The sequence below is a fragment of the Ctenocephalides felis genome, unplaced genomic scaffold, assembly GCF_003426905.1.
Source record: "Ctenocephalides felis isolate EL2017-DRISC unplaced genomic scaffold, ASM342690v1 CF-g0.4_SCAFFOLD_00845, whole genome shotgun sequence".
Classification (NCBI taxonomy): domain Eukaryota; kingdom Metazoa; phylum Arthropoda; class Insecta; order Siphonaptera; family Pulicidae; genus Ctenocephalides; species Ctenocephalides felis.
This window is the reverse complement of record NW_020536999.1, coordinates 76087001-76106666: the sequence shown is the minus strand read 5'-3', so window position 1 is coordinate 76106666 and position 19666 is coordinate 76087001. Positions and strand designations below refer to the sequence as shown.

Here is a 19666-nt window from a genome sequence, read left to right as displayed (position 1 = left end):
CACACCCCTATATAGTACATCAAATTAGTATGTACACCACTATGATACGAGTCTAGGATACACGAACAGTATCGGGGATACTCGAAGAAACCCGAAAAAGATATTTCTAACACGCGCACGATAAAATCGCTCTCTTGGAAGCAGCATCGACGATACTTGATCAATTTAATAAAATACCATAAAATTCTCTACTCCAATATTCTACTGTAAACTGTAATTAGTATATCAAGACTTAAAGTGTTTTTCTCGTATTAAAACTCTGCTGCAAGGCAAATATTATAAAACAATATATATGTCTCAATGTATATTAAATTTCTACATTACAGTCTGTAGGCAAAAAAATGCTAAGGAGGCTGAAACAAATTCAGCGTTTGAATTAATTCCAGGTTCATCAACAAATGCCACAGGTATTAAGTACAGATTGATATTGAAATTATAATTTGAATGTTTGAATTCTATAAAAATTTGCTTTTTTATATGTAAATGTTTTGTCTTTTTATAAATGTTTCTTTATTAATTTAGACAAAACAAAAATGAGAATTTCGAGAATCTCTAGATCAATTAACAATGGCAATCAAGAAATCATGCTTTGAAATTATAATTATTAAGAAAGAGCAACACGAAATGTTGCTCTATGTGAGAGCACAAAAGCAAAATTATTCATCAACTTCTCATAATCCCATTGCCATTTCTTTTGAACTGCCCATTACAGATGCCTACAGATGTACAAGAAATGGAGATGAAATTAAGAAATGATGATGTTACTTTGGAATTGGTAATAAGTTCGAATATTGTTAGTAGCATGCATTTGCATATATTAAATGTATGAGCATATATATAATTTGTACTAGATCGGCCAATTATCTTTACTTGGTGGGAATAACAAGAAAGGAGCAGGCCTCACTATTATAAAAAAGGTATTTAGCAGGGCTGTGGCTGTGCAATATTCCTCTAGAGGCCAAAAAAACAAGGTGAATTTTTCGGCACTGAAATTGTGCAGTGTTGTTATTCGTATGTCTGCTAAAGTATTTTTCAATATCTTCCTATAAAAATTTCTTTTTGAAATTCATTCGCACAGACTGTCAAAATTAAGTACCCTGAAGTAGTGGATACTGATAACAAGAAAATTGTTTCCATAGTGCTGGCGCAATCACGAGATTGGGATGGAGCCCAAGACCTCAAGAGCGAAATTCAAGCTGCTATTACTGAGATAATGCCCGAAACAATCGAAAATGTACTCAAAAATTGGGTGTATCGAATATGCTACTGCCAAGTCAGCCGTGGTGGTCATTTAACCGAAATTATTTTTCATAAATAAATGTCATTAATATTGAATAAATGTTCAACCATTGAAAAATATTGAGCCGTTTTCATTTTGTAGCAAAATTAAATACCAATTTTTAAATGGGCAACCCTTTATGGTAATTGTTATCCATATTGTGAAATAATTATATTTTTAAGTCCTCTTGGAAGAAAACTGTGGGCTATATATTTAAAATTTAAACGGCTTATCAAATAAAAATAATTAAAAAAAAACAACGATTTATGTGAGTGCATTTATGGACATGTGGGGGTGAGTAACCAGTATGGGAACCATCTCTGAGGAGGAGTGTGTCACCGAAGACCCGCGAGTAGTCGTGGCATGGGGTGAGTGTTGACTATTGGCATCAGAGAGAGCAAACGTGCGGTCTAGCGCACGAAAGTGTTAATAAAAGATTTTCTAATGTGAGCCTAGAGAACGTCATGGGGGGGGGGGCGTGTCGAAAGCTGTCCCCAAACCTAAAGAGTGTGTAATTATAATATGTGGCTAGTTTGTGAAGTGGATCGGGCCGGATGTATGGACAATACCTTCGAGACTATTGATTTACATAAAAAGCAATATATAATGGTAGAAAAAGTTAAACTACGTGCAATGCTTCAAGACGCCGCTACGGGCGGCAGTTAGACCGACATCCGAAGAAAGTGTCGCATTTAATAGTTAGCACTTTTTTCATTGTACAACTTATTTTTACAATAAAAATAACTACGCTTGGTGACGCCACAATGACTATTTATATGCGTCGGTAATAATATATTCGCCATCTCGTTTCGCAATTTGACATGCAATGTGTCAACCGAATTACCATTCCATTCTAATCCACTTCCTATCTCTTTCCTTCAAAAAACTTTAGACAGAGGCTTCCGACATGAGGTCTGTTTGGCTCTAAGTTCGCTTCCAGTTCAGTTCTAGTGCGTTCGGTTCTCATTCGTTTCCAGTTCGAGTTCTATTCAGTTTGGATATAGTGAATTTCCATGTTCCTTGTTCATTTCGATTCCAGTGCGTTATTATAGCATATTATAGTACGCTTTCAGTTGCTTTTCCTTTTTGGTTCCGTTTAAGAAGTTTCTTTTGTTAAGTTTCTTTTAATCAATCTAGTGAGGTTTTTAGTTTTTTATTATAAGAGAAAAAGAACGTTTTTGTTTAGTTTTCCAATACAGTCCATATTCAAGAATACCAGCCATTCCGTGTGGTCTGATTATCTAATCAAGGCCACATCAATGCTCAATGTTGTTGAAATTGTGTAACATAATTTATTGACGTTTCAGAGGATTATGCCCAAGGATTACGTCGTTTAAAAAGATCATTTAAAACAAATGATATACAGACCACTGAAAATGAATCAAACACTGATAAAGATAGTGAGCCTGTTTTATTAAATTCTAAAAATGTCTCTTGCTTATTATCGCAAAAACGGGTTTGAACAACAACAATAATAGAGACTATAATGCAAACGATGATTTAAATAAATCAGAACTCTCTGAAGGTGAAGAAATTACCCCCGCGGAGAATTTAGATATTGAAATTAGTGCAAAAGCTGCATTTGATAGTACAACGGCACAACCCAAAGGTTGTTATTTTTTACAGTATTACATATTCTTACTTTTTACAGTAGATATCATATGATTCAATGGAATGATTTCAGTAGATATCAATGAAAAAATGATTCAAGCTTCTGAAATTACGTGTACGTAAATTCAAACAGTTCTCGAGAGATTTATGAGCCTTCAGAGAATAGCGACTCGAGTTATATAGACTGTAGATCACAGTCTCCTATAAAAAAGTGAAATTGTAAAATTCACAAATTATTTAATTGATGACAATTTGAAGGCCTATACTGGAGTCCCTCAAAAATTTAATGTAATGTTAGAACGTCTCGGTGTTATTTCTAATACCAATATGACTAATATAAAATTATCTTTAATGAAAATTCGACGCCAAGACAGTTTTGAAACATTAAGTGAACAGTTCGGAAGGAGTGTAAGCAACGCTAGCATTATTTTTAATATAACAATTCTGGTATTGACACATATTTTGAAAAAGCTTGTTTACATGCCTGAGCTTGATAATATAAAAAGAATACTACCGATAGCATTTAGATCTTCTTATAGTCATGTGGTAGCTATTTTTGATGCATTTGAGATTCAAATCGAGAAACCTAGTGATTCAGAGCATCAATCATTAACTTGGTCAGAGTACAAAAAGTGTAATACTTTAAAATATTTAATATCTTGCACAGCGGATGGCTTTATCAATTTCATCTCAAAAGGATTTGGAGGTCAAATTTCAGATGAATTTTTATTTCAGGAAAGCGAAATAGTAGAAGAGTTACCCGAAGGTTGTGCTGTAATGGCTGATCGAGGATTCAAGAATATTGTTCAGCTTCTTCAAGATAAAAATATTGAATTAATTCGACCACCTTCAGTGAGTGCTGGAGTTAAATTATCACAATCCGATGTTTTACAAGGCAAACGAATCGCTGCTAGACGTATTCATATAGCACGCGTGATTGGACGAATGAGAGAGTTTGATTTTCTCAAACCTCATACGGTTGTTAATCATAATATGTTACCTTTAACAGACTATATTGTTATCATCGCAGCAGCACTAGTCAATTTACAAACACCTATAATTTCAAGTTAAATTTAAGAACATTTTCATGACAAAAGAAATGGCTAAATGGCTACCATAAATATATCAATATTAGGAACATTATCAGAATTTGCTTTTATAAATCCTGTATCACACATAGTTGAACTAAATTAACTTCAACAAATCGTTTTTAAAGGAAAATTTACCACGTGTTTATCAAGTTCCGTAAAATATAGCCGTAAGCACTGCGCCAATAGAGTAACGGCACTGCGCTGTTATGAGGTTGCAATTACAATCTGACGTCACAGGCACGGTAGCCAATCGTGGCACGTTAACGGTCACATGACTAATTTTTGAATTTAATCAATTTTTAAACGCTCATAACTAATTGAAAAAAAACTTTTTTCTCTTTTTTCTTTCACATATCAATAAATTTAATAATGTAGTTTTAAAGCGCATAAAAATAAATGTATAATTTTTTTTTCAAATTCCCAATTGTGAGAAATAACATAATCCCGATTATTTATTGTACAATTTTTAGATATCCAGAACTATGACCAATTGGCGCTATTTTTACAAAACACAATTCGTCTCGAAATGACAAATTTTAAAAAAAGCTTGAATTATACCTTGCTGTATATAATTTAATAGCAGCTATCACCACCGCAACGGCAGTAATATGAAATATGAGCTATGCGTATTTTGTTAATAAATATGGAGCAACTCAAGAACACCATTCTTGTTTTGCACATACTATTAATTTAATTGCAGATAAGGCACTTGCTGATCCTGATGTTATAAATTTTGTTAAAAAAGTAAGAAACTTAGTCAAATGTTTTAGAACAAGTGTTGTAGCTTCAGATAAGCTGAAAAAGGCTTAATGTGAAAGTTCGCATGAGCCTTTAAAGTTCATATTAGATGTAAAAACAAGGTAGAATTCGTGTTACTAGATGCTAGAAAGATTTTTAAAATTAGCTTCATATGTCGCACAAATTGCAATCAGTGATGCAAATGCTCCCGGTATTGTATTAGCGACTGAAGTTGAATTAATTAGAGAATTATCTAATCTACTGTAGCCGCTGGAGTACATAAATAAAGAACTATCCAGTCAATACTATATTACGGTGTCGAACGTTATATCGTCCAAAAACGACCAAAATTTTGGGTAAAATTCGACTTTGTTTTAAAAAACGCCGTCATTTTGTCAATTTTTTTCTTTATCGTAGATCATTTTACAGACAATATTATCTAGTTTAACATAATTTTTTTTTTAAATTTCATCCACGTAGGAGGCCGGAATCACTGCAGCAGTGAAGGGCCTTTTTTTTTGTCGCGCCGTTGGAGATCGACGATAACTTAAAAAATATATAATTTTTTTCTTCAAATATTTTACTATATATTCTTAAAACATGTATAAATATATTCCTAAAATTTTGAATTGATTGATGAAGTAGTTTTTTTAATATAAATTCCCAAAAATCACCTTTTTAGGCGGTTATACTAGTTGTGCCCCTTAATATATTATTACTCATTCTTACTTACTTTTAGAAAATCTTTTAATAATAATACATTAGTACCTGCTCTTTAAACAGAGCCTCGATGGCTTAAGTTACATTTAAAGATTGCACCTTGGAGAAAAATCTCTTACTTCTGTGCTCTATTTATTGGAAAATAATCCTTCACACACGTTTTGAAAAAGTTTGGTAGAGATTTATCAAAGACTGGGAAAGCCAGTTCTAGTACCGCCATTAAGAATTTTTTGGTTAAATAGAAAGGAGAGCAAGAATTCATAAATATAAACTTTTTGATTATGGCTGAGGCCAACAAGAACAGTGATTTGTACAACAACAAGCCTATCTTTCATTTTCTCGCAACATTTTATCGTTAGCTAATAATAATAATATTTTTATATCAACATAAATGAGAAAGCACATCTACTTTCCAAAATTCATTTGCAGTGGTACTTTATTTGTTCCAGTAGAAGGTTTGTTACGCGTTTTTCCATAGCAATAGAATGAATTTGTTTTGTAGTTTGTTTTATACATGTAAGATTTTCCAAATAAAATCTAGAATGAGTAATATATTAAAATCGAATACAACATTTTATTTGCAGAAATAGAAAATTATAGTTTTTGTTTAAATGTTACACCTTAATAACTAACATGCAACTAAATTATTGTTTTATCATTATTTTATCTTATTCTGTAAATAAAAAATATTGTTACATTCTGTATTGTAAGTTATTTTATGTTAGGCGTATTATCAATTTTACTATATATTGTAATTTTGTATATATATGGTGGTTAAATTCTAGTGTTTGGAATTTGAACTACCGATTATTTGACTTTAGTTGAAAGTGTGAAAATATTAGAAACTATGAAATATATGAAGAAGTGGCCCTCGTAACCGTCAATGGCGATCGCTTCCGCGCAATGTTGAACAGTTGGTTCTTTGAAAAAATTGCAGCTGAAGACTTGAACGATATTTGCTTCCAACAGGACGGTGCAACGAGTCATGCAGCACACGCCACAATCGATGTTTTACGCCGCATTTTCGGAAATCGAATAATCAGCAAAAATGCTGATGTGAATTGGCCACCAAGAAGCTGCGATTTGACGCCATTGGATTATTATCTTGGGGAGCGGTGAAAGATATATGTTACGCCTACAATCCAGAAACAATTCAAGACCTCAAGACCGAAATTCAAGCTGCTATTGCTGAGATAATGCCCGAAACAATCGAAAATGTACTCAAAAATTGGGTGGATCGAATGGGCTACTGCCAAGTCAGCCGTGGTGGTCATTTGACCGAAATTATTTTTCATAAATAAATGTCATGAATCAACATATTAAATAAATGTTCAACCATTGAAAAATATTGAGCCGTTTTCATTTTGTAGCAAAATTAAATTCCAATTTTTAAATGGGCCACCCTTTATGTTCATTGTTATCCATATTGTAAAATGATTGTATTTTTAAGGCCTCTTGGAAGAAATGTGTGGGCTATATATTTAAAATTTAAACGGCAAATCAAATAAAAATAATTTGAAATAAAACAATTTGTGGGAGTGCATTTATGTACATACTGTTACGAATGTCGGGGAGAGTAACCAATATGAGAACCATCTCTGAGGAGGAGTGTGTCCGAAGACCCGCGAGTAGTCGTGGCATGGAGTGAGTGTTGACTATTGGCATCAGAGAGAGCAAACGTGCGGTCTAGCGCACGAAAGTGTTAATAAAAGATGTTTTTAATGTGAGCCTAGAGAATGTCATGGCGGGGGGGGCGCGCGTGTCGGAAGATGTCCCCAAACCTAAAGAATGCGTAATTAGAATATGTGGCTAGTTTGTGAAGTGGATCGGGCCCGATGTATGGACAATACCTTCGAGACTATTGATTTACATAAAAAGCAATATATAATGGTAGAAAAAGTTGAACTACGTGGTATCACTCTTACTTGTAAACATACAGATAATATAATTCAATTGAAAGATGATAAAATATTTGTAATTAATAATATATTAAATATACAAGACAAATACATAACTGGAGAAATAATTGGTATAGTGGAAAGTAAAAGTAGAGAAGTATTCGATTATCCAATATCATCAATGTAGGTTTAACAGAATTTACTTCTTGGAAAAAATAAAATATTGTTAAATCTCACTCATGTGAAATGTAAATGTATATTATTGAACATTAATAATTCACTGTTTGCAATAGCTTCATTAAATTTATTTAAACATGTATTAAAAAGTAGATAATAAAATAATTTTGACGCAATAAATACTTCGAAATTCAATATTATTTAAAATTGTATGTTTTTATTTAAATTATTTATTATTTATCCAATCAATTTAATGTTCAATAATATATGAATTTCTAATCTCAAAAAAAAATGCAATGGTGTATTAAATATGTACCAGTGGCAAAATAATTTTAAGAATCGAAGACTCGTGCTCACGGTTTGTGCAATGCTTTGAGACGCCGCTACGGGCGGCAGTTAGACCGGCATCCGAAGAAAGTGTGATATTGCTCCCTTGCGCGCAGTCAATTATCGGAGTTTTAGAGCTTAAGTGATTATTTTTTATTATTAGTTTATTGGGTTATTGTACTATAAATTTTGAAAATGACGGAAGATATTAAAATGTATGCAGTGGTGGAATTTAATGAAACTAAAAACAATAAAAAACGGTTGTTAATACCGATTAGTTGGCTTAATAAGGATAGATCCAAGTGTTTATGGCTGCCCAAAAAAGATCAGAACAAGGTGTTGAAGTGGGCGAAACTTGATGTAGTACCTGACGAGGAGACATGGATAAAATATCCAATCAAAATTATTATCAAAGCTAGTGAGTATTTATGTGCATCAAATAATATAATTATCTCTCTCGAGGTATTATACAGTATTATCTCTCAAATGATATACAGACCACTGAAAATGAATCAAACATTGATAAAGATAGTGAGCCTGTTTTATTAAATTCTAAAAATGTCTCTTGCTTATTATCGCAAAAACGGCCTTTGAACAACAACAATAATAGAGACTATAATGCAAACGATGATTTAAATAACTCAGAACTCTCTGAAAGTGAAGAAATTACACCCGCGGAGAATTTAGATATTGAAATTAGTGCAAAAGCTGCATTTGATAGTACAACGGCACAACCCAAAGGTTGTTATTTTTTACAGTATTACATATTCTTATTTTTTACAGCAGATATCATATGATTTAATGGAATGATTTCAGTAGATATCAATGGAAAAATGATTCAAGCTTCTGAAATTACGTGTACGTAAATTCAAACAGTTCTCGAGAGATTTATGAGCCTTCAGAGAATAGCGACTAGAGTTATATAGACTGTAGCTCACAGTCTCCTGTAAAAAAAGGTGAAATTGTAAAAGTCACAAATTATTTAATTGATGACAATTTGAAGGCCTATACTGAAGTCCTCCAAAAATTTAACGTAAGGGGGCGTCCATTAATCACGTGAGGTTTTTAGGGGAAGGGGGTTTGACAAAAAATCACGAAATATCACGTGGGGGAGGGGGGTATGGTAAGATATCACGTGTATTTATTTTTTAACTGATTATTTTAAAAAAATTCAAACATTTTCAAAAAGAGAATCAAAAATTTTTGTTTTTTCACGTAACTAAAAATACATGTGATGTTTGGTGGGGAAGGGGGGGGGGTAATTTTGAATATCACCACGTATCACCAAGGGGGAGGGGGGGGTCCAAAAATCCTTAAAAACTAGCTCACGTGATTAATAGACGCCCCCTAATGTTGGAACGTCTCAGTGTTATTTCTAATACCAATATGACTAATATAAAATTATTTTTAATGAAAATTCGACGCCAAGACAGTTTTGAAAGATTAAGTGAACAGTTCGGAATGAGTGTAAGCAACGCTAGCATTATTTTTAATAAAGCAAAACGTATTGACACTTTTTTTAAAAAAGCTTGTTTACATGCCTGAGCTTGATAATATAAAAAGAATACTACCGATAGCATTTAGATCTTCGTATAGTCATGTGGTAGCTACAGGCGGTCCTCGACTTACGTCGTTTCGATTTACGTCGTTTCAAGTTACGTCAAACAATGTTTTGACACTATTCCTCAAGCATACGTCATTTGTTTCGATTTCCGGCATATCGGAGAATTCACTTGTCGCAAGGTCAATGTCCGTGAGGGGCGCGGGCGGGGCGCGGTGTCGTCTCGTGCGGGGAATATACCCCGCAAATGTCGCTGATTTTGTTTAGTACATTCAGGGACAACGGACAATCAAGACGTAATAAATTAGTTTTTTTGCATCTTTGACAGTTTTTGTGTTTACATACATATTTAAGTGAATTTTAAACAATGCCACCTAAACAAGACAGTAATAATAAAGTGAAGAAGAGAGTAAGAAAGTCAATTACAATGGAGGTTAAATCTAAGATTTTAAAACTCAAAGATCGCGGTTATTCGACTTCATCTATTGGACGAGAACTTAATTTATCACGCACTACGATACAAACAATATTGAAAGATAAAGAAAAACTCTTAACAGCTCTTCCTTCCGCCTCTTCAAACAGCACTATTATACGCAAAAGGAATGCTTTAATTTATGAAATGGAAAAACTGTTGTACAATTGGATTCAAGATCAAACCCAGCGACGGGTTCCTCTAAGTTTGGCTATTATACAAAATAAGGCGCTGAGTATCATCAACACACTGCAAAATAAACGTGGCGAGAATAATAGTGACGAAACAAAATGTTTTTCTGCCAGTCGCAGATGGTTCATGCGCTTTAAAACGAGATATTCGTTACATAACATTCGAGAAGCTGCTAGTGCCGATCATGTGGCTGCTCAGAGTTTTCCTGGAATATTAAAGGAAATTATCGAAAGTGGAGACTATTCGCCTAAACAAATTTTTAACGTGGACGAAACTGGTTTGTTTTGGAAAAAAATGCCCTCTCGTACTTTTGTATCACAGGAAGAAAAGTCTATGCCTGGATTTAAAGCGGCTAAAGATCGTTTGACGTTGTTATTGGGTTCGAATGTTGAAGGTGATCTTAAATTGAAACCCCTTTTAGTTTATAGGTCTGAAAATCCTCGAGCTCTCAAAAATTACGTCAAGAGTACTCTTCCAGTTATATGGAAGGCTAATCCAAAGGCATGGGTTACATCAATACTTTTTGAAGAATGGTTTACTAAGCATTTTATACCTGAAGTGAAACAGTACTGTTCAAACAATAATTTGGCTTATAAAGCTTTACTTATTTTGGACAATGCTCCCGGCCATCCTGTGCGTATTGCCGATATTGATCCTCAAATCAAAGTCGTGTTCCTGCCTCCCAACACCACTTCGTTGTTACAGCCGATGGATCAAGGAGTTATCGCGTCTTTTAAGGCCTATTATCTCAGGAGAACTTTTTCACAGGCTGTAAAGGCTAATGAAAATGATGGCATGGAGCTGAGAGATTTTTGGTTATAAGTTATAATATCCTGCAATGCGTAAAAAATATTGCTACTTCATGGGATGAGGTGACACCTAACAATTTAAAAGGAGTGTGGAAAAAGTTATGCCCATTTTTTTTTGAGCCATCTGAAAGTTCTACATCTACAGATCAACCAAATGTCGATGAGATCACAACTGACATTGTTCATTTGGCTAACCGTTTCCCTGACATTGCAGTTACTACTGATGATATTGATGATCTGTTAAGCTCACATTCGCAAGAACTGACTGATGAAGATCTTATTGAATTGGAGGCACAAGTACAAAAGGAAGCACTCGAGTCACAAGAAATAGCTTCTTCTATTAGTGACTCTGAAAAAGAACTTACACTAAAAAAACTTTCCGTAGCCTTTGCAAATTTGAAGAATGCCATGAAAATTTTTGAAGAAAATGATCCTAATTTTGAAAGAAGTTTTAACGTTAATAACAAAATTTGTGCAGCCTATCACTGTTACCAAGATCTGTATGATAGCAAGAAGAAAGAAGCCAAGCAATCTAGAATTGATAGTTTCTTTAAGCCAAAAGTTTAATTTATTATTTATCATTACATATGTATAAGTTTTATAATTATTATTAAAATTAATAACACACAAATACCAAAAATAACTAGCTATTTCATAAGTGCATAATATATAATTATTTTAAGAACTTACTTTTAATAATAAAGTACCTCCTTTGTTATAAATGCAGTTTTTTTTTATTATTTCGAGTCCGTGTGGAATCTAACCCTTGAGTTTTACATGTAAACATATGAAAAAATATGTCTCGACTTACGTCGTTTCGATTTACGTCGCGTATTTCGAGAACTTAACATGCCGTAAGTACGAGGACTGCCTGTATTATTGATGCATTTGAGATTCAAATCGAGCAACCTAGTGATCCAGAGCATCAATCATTAACTTGGTCAGAGTACAAAAAGTGTAATACGTTAAAATATTTAATATCTTGCACACCGGATGGCTTTATCAATTTCATCTCAAAAGGATTTGGAGGGCGAATTTCAGATGAATTGTTATTTCAGGAAAGCGAAATAGTAGAAGAGTTACCCGAAGGTTGTGCTGTAATGGCTGATCGAGGATTCAAGAATATTGTTCAGCTTCTTGACAATAAAAATCTTGAATTAATTCGACCACCTTCAGTGTTTTACAAGGCAAACGAATCGCTGCTAGACGTATTCATATAGAACGCGTGATTGGACGAATGAGAGAGTTTGATTTTCTCAAACCTCATACGGTTGTTAATCATAATATGTTACCTTTAACAGACTATATTGTTATCATCGCAGCAGCACTAGTGAATTTACAAACACCTATAATTTCAAGTTAAATTTAAGAACATTTTCATGACAAAAGAAATGGCTAAATGGCTACCATAAATATATCAATATTAGGAACATTATCAGAATTTGCTTTTATAAATCCTGTATCACACATAGTTGAACTAAATTAACTTCAACAAATCGTTTTTAAAGGAAAATTTACCACGTGTTTATCAAGTTCCGTAAAATATAGCCGTAAGCACTGCGCCAATAGATGGACCGATTCTGCGCATAACAGAGAAATGTTACGGCATGGCATGTTACGCTCCGACTCCCCATACATTATGCGAATGAATCATACTGAATGCTGTCAAAATATCATGTATTTGCTGTTCATTCCGGCGTTTTAAGCATAAACTGCAACGTCACTCGTATGTTACCTAAGATGAAACAGAAACACACACTTATCTAACATCGTTTTTTTGACATTTGTGCGGCTTTTAGGTTATGTTTTGTATGAGAAAACCTGAGAAATTCGCCTGACTGAACACCAACCGCATAACTTTTGTCTATATTACTATGGAAAATTCTTCATAACATGACCTTATCATAACATTGCGGCAGAATCGGTCCCAGAGTAACGGCACTGCGCTGTTATGAGGTTGCGATTACAATCTGACGTCACAGGCACGGTAGCCAATCGTGGCACGTTAACGGTCACATGACTAATTTTTGAATTTAATCAATTTTTAAACGCTCATAACTAATTGAAAAAACTTTTTTTTTTCTTTTTTCTTTCACATATCAATAAATTTAATAATGTAGTTGTAAAGCGCATAAAAATAAATGAATAATTTTTTTTTTCAAATTCCCATTTGTGAGAAATAACATAATCACGATTACTTATTGTACAATTTCTAGATATCCAGAACTATGGCCAATTGGCGCTATTTTTACAAAACACAATTCGTCTCGAAATGACAAATTTAAAAAAAAAAATCTTGAGTTATACCTTGCTGTACATAATTTAACAGCAGCTATCATCACCGCAACAGCAGTAATATGAAATATGTGCTATGCGTATTTTTTTGATAAATATGGAGCAACTGAAAAACACCATTCTTGTTTTGCACATACTATTAATTTAATTGCAGATAAGGCACTTGCTGATCCTGATGTTATAAATTTTGTTAAAAAAGTAAGAAACTTTGTCAAATGTTTTAGAACAAGTGTTGTAGCTTCAGATAAGCTGAAAAAGGCTTAATGTGAAAGTTCGCATGCGCTTTAAAGTTCATATTAGATGTAAAAATAAGGCAGAATTCGTGTTACTACATGCTAGAAAGATTTTTAAAATTAGCTTCATATGTCGCACAAATTACAATCACTGATGCAAATGCTCCCGGTATTGTATTAGCGGCTGAAGTTGAATTAATTAGAGAATAATCTAATCTACTGCAGCCGCTGGAGGACATAAATAAATAATTATGCACTTCAATACTATGTTACGGTGTCGAACGTTATATCTTTAGTTTATTTATACCAAAATCGCGCCTTTGTGTCAAATTAAAACAAGCTTTAATTGACACTGCAAGCAGACGGTTTTCGAATCTAGAAAAAAAATTAGCAATGGCAATAGCCACACTACTAGATTCACGGTTTCAAAACTTGCATTTTAAGAACACCAATGCTGCCTTAAATGCAATAAATGCATTGAAAAATCAAATTTGTTTGAACGTAGAACTGTTCAAATTTAGATATTGATGTCACGCAATAGCAATGACATTGGGGCTATAGCGATGGCTAGAGCCACATTACTAGATCCACGCTTTCAAAACTTGCATTTTAAGTACACCAATGCTGACTTAAATGCAATAAATGCATTGAAAAATCAAATATGTTTAAACAATTCTACTACGAGATGAAAAATCTCGTAAACGAGTAAAACAATCACGGGGCGCTACTATGCTGAGTTATTGGGCCGATTCGATGTGGAATTGAAGAAAAAGCGGCCCCGTTTGGCGAAAAAAAAGTGCTGTTCCACCACGACAACGCACCGGCTCACACCTCCGCCGTCGCCATGGCCAAATTGGTCGAATTGCACTACGAATTGCTGCCCCATCCACCTTACTCTCCAGATTTGGCCCCCTGCGATTATTTTTTGTTTCCAATTCTGAAAAAATCACTCGCCGGGAAAAAATTTAGGTCAAATGATGAGGTCATCGCCGCGACGGAAGCCTATTTTGCAGCCCTCGAAAAAACATATTTTTTGGACGGGTTAAAAAAGTTGGAGCATCGCTGGGCCAAGTGTATCGAGCTTGAAGGAGATTATGTTGAAAAATAAATCGCCGCTTTTCAAAAATCTTCGTTTTTCTTTTGTAGGCTAAGTACTTGTTGAATGACCCTCGTACAAGTTTGGATATTGATATCACGCCAGACAGTTTTGACTTTTGGCAGTTATATAAAAAAAATAGCGCCAGACAAAAAAAGAGTGATGAAATAGATTTATACTTAAACTAGTACAGACGTTGTTCTGTACCCATGCCTAAAAACCCCAATTTTTTAAATAACCTATACTGATATTTATCTTTTAGTTAAAAATAATCATTGTTTTTACACTACAATCTATACCGAAATGTATGTACAATAGTGTGAGTGAGTACAAAAATGGCCAGTCTCAATTTCTACACTTAAATTTCAATTATACAGTTAAAACCAATTCAGCTACATCACAACATATAACATATATCAAACAGACAAATATCGAAATATGTTCATTAACATTGTAGGTGTACCTTGCTCTCCGTCGTTTCGAACTATTCAGATTGGGGAAACTTAATCCGCTAAGGACTAAGCCAAACCCGCTAAAAATTGTATTCAAAGACAATAACGTGCTTAGAAAAATTTTGCTTAACTGCAGAAAAAAGACAAGGCCAATTTCAATAATCTCAATATCACAGGGACTAAAGATAAAGCGCGAAAAAGGTGGTGAAAAAAATCTTAAAATTAAATATGTCAAGGACGTACCACAGATCATAGATTTAAACTAACTTTGCGTACAGATAGTAATGTCATTACATGTTATTATCAGAATGGTCGTGGACTCTACACTAAAACCTCTGATTGCCTGTTCCCAGGAATGAATTTATTTATAATGGAAATGCTCAATTCATATTTTGCTTGGTTTTTACAAGATTCTATAAATATCTAGAGGAGAAATGTCTTCCTGATAAACATAGATTACGTAAGAGTAATAATAAAATTTAGATTTTAAAAAACATTATTTTAGAACTTGGTATGTCAATTCGCAGAAGTAATGTGAAGGCAGGAGCATACCGATTGTCTAAGAATAGTAATCACATTTCAGGTAGATAAATACAAGTTGTTTAATAATTAATTCATTATTAATTTTAAATGATGTAATTGTGTATTTAAATCAGGTACTCTATCTATTTTCTAATAATTTATATATCTTTTATGCTTGTTTTTTAGCTTCTTCAAGCATTATGGAAGTTAATAAATTAGAGGTGTCTCCTTTATGCCAATTACAGAATGGTTCTCATATCACTGGAGAATGTTCTAATCGAGAATCACAACAATCTGCAACTCCAAAGACAAGGCCAAGTAATTATAACTTTATATACTTTAATAATTATTACTTTTTGCAGAAAATTACTGATAAGTAAATCTTATCTTTGATGACATAAGGAACTTTGTGGCAGAATTCTGTGAGGGCAATAATGTTGATCTCTTGATTGTACAAAAGCAAAGTGAATAACTTACCCATCAATAATGAAGAAGTTTCATCGACTGACAACATTTGTATTAACTCTATCATTGGGTGAAACAAAATAACAATACAAGAGGATGAAGTTAATAAATTATTAAAAATAATGGACAAATATTTTGATGAGAACTTACCGGAAGATGTCCAGACTTTGGTACGTATAATAGAAAATTGTGAGCCTGACATTGTGACAGGTCAAGATATTCATAATGGTACTCAAGCTACTACCTCTGCATAAGGATAGTTTTTGGAACATCAAAAAATCCAGTAAATCTACACAATATATCGAACAAAATACTGCATGAGGCAATAAAAGTTCCGGAAATTATGGAATTAATTAATAAAAACTCAAAATTCTTTTTTTCAAAATGTTTAGTTAATAATAACACAACAATTAATGTGATAGGTTCTGTGACAAAAGATATGTTCTGGTATTCTAACTATGTTCTACCTAGTTTTATAAAAGATCTTTAGTGAAAATAAATATTACAGTTTTAGTTTTTCAAAAGTTTTCCATCACATTTATGTTTTTGTTAGAGTTGTATTGTCCTTAAATATATTGTTTGTGGTTTTCGTGATATTTTTGCCACATGATAAATATTATTTAGATTAAAGTAATAGTTTAAATAATTGTTTTGTTATCTTCAAATAAAGATAGATATTCATGTTGTAAATTTATAGATTGTATATATTTTTTTTATATTAAATGTAATAAAAAATCTTGAAAAAAAAAACTAACTACCTCTGCCCTTGAGGATAAGCTGCAATCGTTAGTGATATCAGATGAAGACGAGCGAAACCAAGTCATTACATTTCCGTTAAAGAATATGAAACAAATAGATGAATTGGAAGAAAATTTAAAAGAGGAAAACTTCGCATCAGGCTTGATACATGAGTTGGCCCCTGAAAACCAGTATAATGAAAAGGCCACAATTCGCGCCCTAATGCAAAAAATATTAACAAAAGACCAGGTGAATAAATTTACTGCAAAAGGGAAAAAAGAAAAACTAAATTTCTCGGTCCTACGGCTATGCGATGTTGTAATCCAAGCTATCCAAAGAAACTTCGGAAGATTGACAAAGTACAATATTCTGATGCATTTAGGTATCTTTTCAGTTAGAAGATGGAGGCCAAAAACCATCAGAAAAGATTTTTACAGTACCCCTAAGATTGTCAAGTGCGGGTTAAAACAGTGACCTATTTTGACACCAGTTTCTCGCCAAGCCATTTCTTTATAATAATTCCAGCAATAATAATTAATTTATCAATTATGGTATTACAACTTCAATGATATTATGATTTTACAAAATTCTCTAATGTTATAAAAAGCAAATTCTTTAAAAAGTTTAAAATAATCCATTGTGAAATGTATTTGATATTTTTAATTACCGGAGATAATAAGACAAAAAGATTATTAGTGTTTATAAATGCAATAAATAATTTGTCGGAAATAAAAATGAATAAGAACTAGAGAAAGAGGTTCCAGAAACAGCCGTATGGTTGTAGAAACCAAATGACAACGTAGCATGATGTAATAAAATAAAATTAATCAAAATAAAAATCCATTAATAATCTTGACAGCCGATCATGAATTTTCAATAAAAATCGGCAAAGTGAAAACTAATTTTTAATTCTAAATTTGTCTAATTAAAACAAAGCATTGCGATGGCCCTAGCGGGTGTTGACATAATGTGATTTCTGCCCAGTGCTCTGAATGTCAACGTGAAGAAATTCAAGTAAGCGCGGGTAAACGGCGGGAGTAACTATGACTCTCTTAATCAATTTGGGTTTTCTCAAATCGTTAGATGGTACAGTGAGGAAGGCGGTTAGAGCATGGTTAAGGTTACCAAATGATACAACAGTGGCATACTTTTACGCCAAAAGCAATGATGGAGGTTTATCGTTCCATCACTGAGGTGGATGGTACCCTTAAGACAGAGGAATAGATTAATAAAATTAAACTGGGAGGAAGCAGCTTCCACAATCTGGAAATAGAAAAGTGCGAAAAGTTGAAGGACAACAACATCGTCCTAGCCACTCAAAAACAGCTGCTGCATAAATCAGTGGACGGTGCTGCACTGAGCAAATCATCAAAAGTCCCGTCACAACATCGATGGGTAACAGATGGAAATAAGCTCCTGTCTGTCAGAGATTATATGAACTGCGTGAAATTCAGAATTAAGGGGGTATTCTGGTCTAGAAATTTCAAAAAATCAATCTTTTTTTCTTCATATTTTCAAAGTTTAACTATTCAAGAATGTGTGTACGAGAGGATTTTTGAAAATTCGAATTATTTTCGGAGATATAGGCATTTTGCTGGCGCGGCATTCAAACTGGTTCGGCCGGATAGAATCGTACAATAGACGGTAGGGACTCTCCGTCTACCTGAACCCATATTTCTCCGTTTTAAACCTTTTGTTCTACTATATATATATATATATATATATATATATATATATATATATATTAAATTTTTTGTATAATTTTGATGTTGAAATATGTGATATTCAGTTTTCAGGGCAATACATCAATTAAAAAATTTGTATGACTTTAAAACGTTTTTATTTTTTCCATACGTTTCGACACATAGTTTTGTGTCATCTTCAGTGGACTCTATTTTGAAGGTACAGATAACATTATTAATTAAAACTAATATATAAGAAGTGATATGGTATGAACTTACATGTAATTGTAATAATCCTAATTATAATTGTTCACAATGCACAATGAAACCAATTCTTGTCACTTTAAATGTAACAATAATAAATTTTTTTGAATGAGTTATTTTATGAATTTGTAAAATACATCCCGCTATACTGTATTCCGATGCAAGAGTGAAGCCAAATGTGCAACCCACGTGTTAGAAGTTAGGTACCGAGCGCACGAACTGACCAGAGAATTTAAGGTTTGACAACGCGAGAGGGTACATAAAGTAAAAAATAAACAGATGACAATTGTGAGGGTGGACATAGTTGGTAGAATTGAAATAAAATTAACAGAAGAAGAAAAATTAACATAAAAATTAATATAATTAAAAAGTCGATAAGATAGGTAATTATTTTAAAGGAATGAATTTCGAGACATTGTTTAAAACTACTTGGTAATTCTCACACAATGAAGAATTATCCAATCTTTTGTTTATGCTATTTTTGAAAAGATGTATGAAACATGATTCTGAAAAGCGTCTCTGCGATGTATTCGACTCGTGATATAAAATTGTGGCAACATCAAAATTGAAAATATGATTGAAATTTTGTATGTGGTCAGTTATCATTGTTTGATTTTGATTTTTATTTTTGGAGTTGAGTCTGATTTTGATTTTTATTTTTGGAGTGTTGTCTGAGACGTTTTTTTAGATGTTGTCCAGTTTCGCCAATATAAGTGGCCCCACAATTTGTACAGTCAATTTTATACACGATGTTAGAAATACGATCTAAACTTGTCTGTGATTTTAAGTTCGAAAATAAAAAGTTAAGAGTCTGATCAATATTGCAAACTAAACGCAAATCCGCGAATTCAAATAGTTTTTTCCAAATAGGAAAGCGATTTTCAATGTAAGGGAGACAAATAGTGCCAACAAACTTATTTTCTTCTTTTTTCTGGGACTCGAGGGAAGGAAGATTATGTTTTGTGTTAAGGACGGAAAGTCTGTTGTTAATTACTGATTTTATAAGGTGTGGAGAATAGCAATTATTTAATAGGGTTCTGTGGA

General features: G+C 33.1%; 2 protein-coding genes across 2 annotated transcripts; both read left to right on the top strand.

The window, feature by feature from the left end:
• Window positions 1-3217: 3217 nt before the first annotated feature.
• On the top strand, window positions 3218-3961 carry LOC113389471. Its single transcript, XM_026626504.1, has one exon. The coding sequence runs from the start codon at window positions 3218-3220 to the stop codon at window positions 3959-3961; it is 744 nt and encodes a 247-aa protein (XP_026482289.1).
• A 5808-nt stretch (window positions 3962-9769) lies between these two features.
• Window positions 9770-10888, top strand: LOC113389461 (tigger transposable element-derived protein 1-like). Its single transcript, XM_026626495.1, has one exon. The coding sequence runs from the start codon at window positions 9770-9772 to the stop codon at window positions 10886-10888; it is 1119 nt and encodes a 372-aa protein (XP_026482280.1).
• Window positions 10889-19666: the final 8778 nt, after the last annotated feature.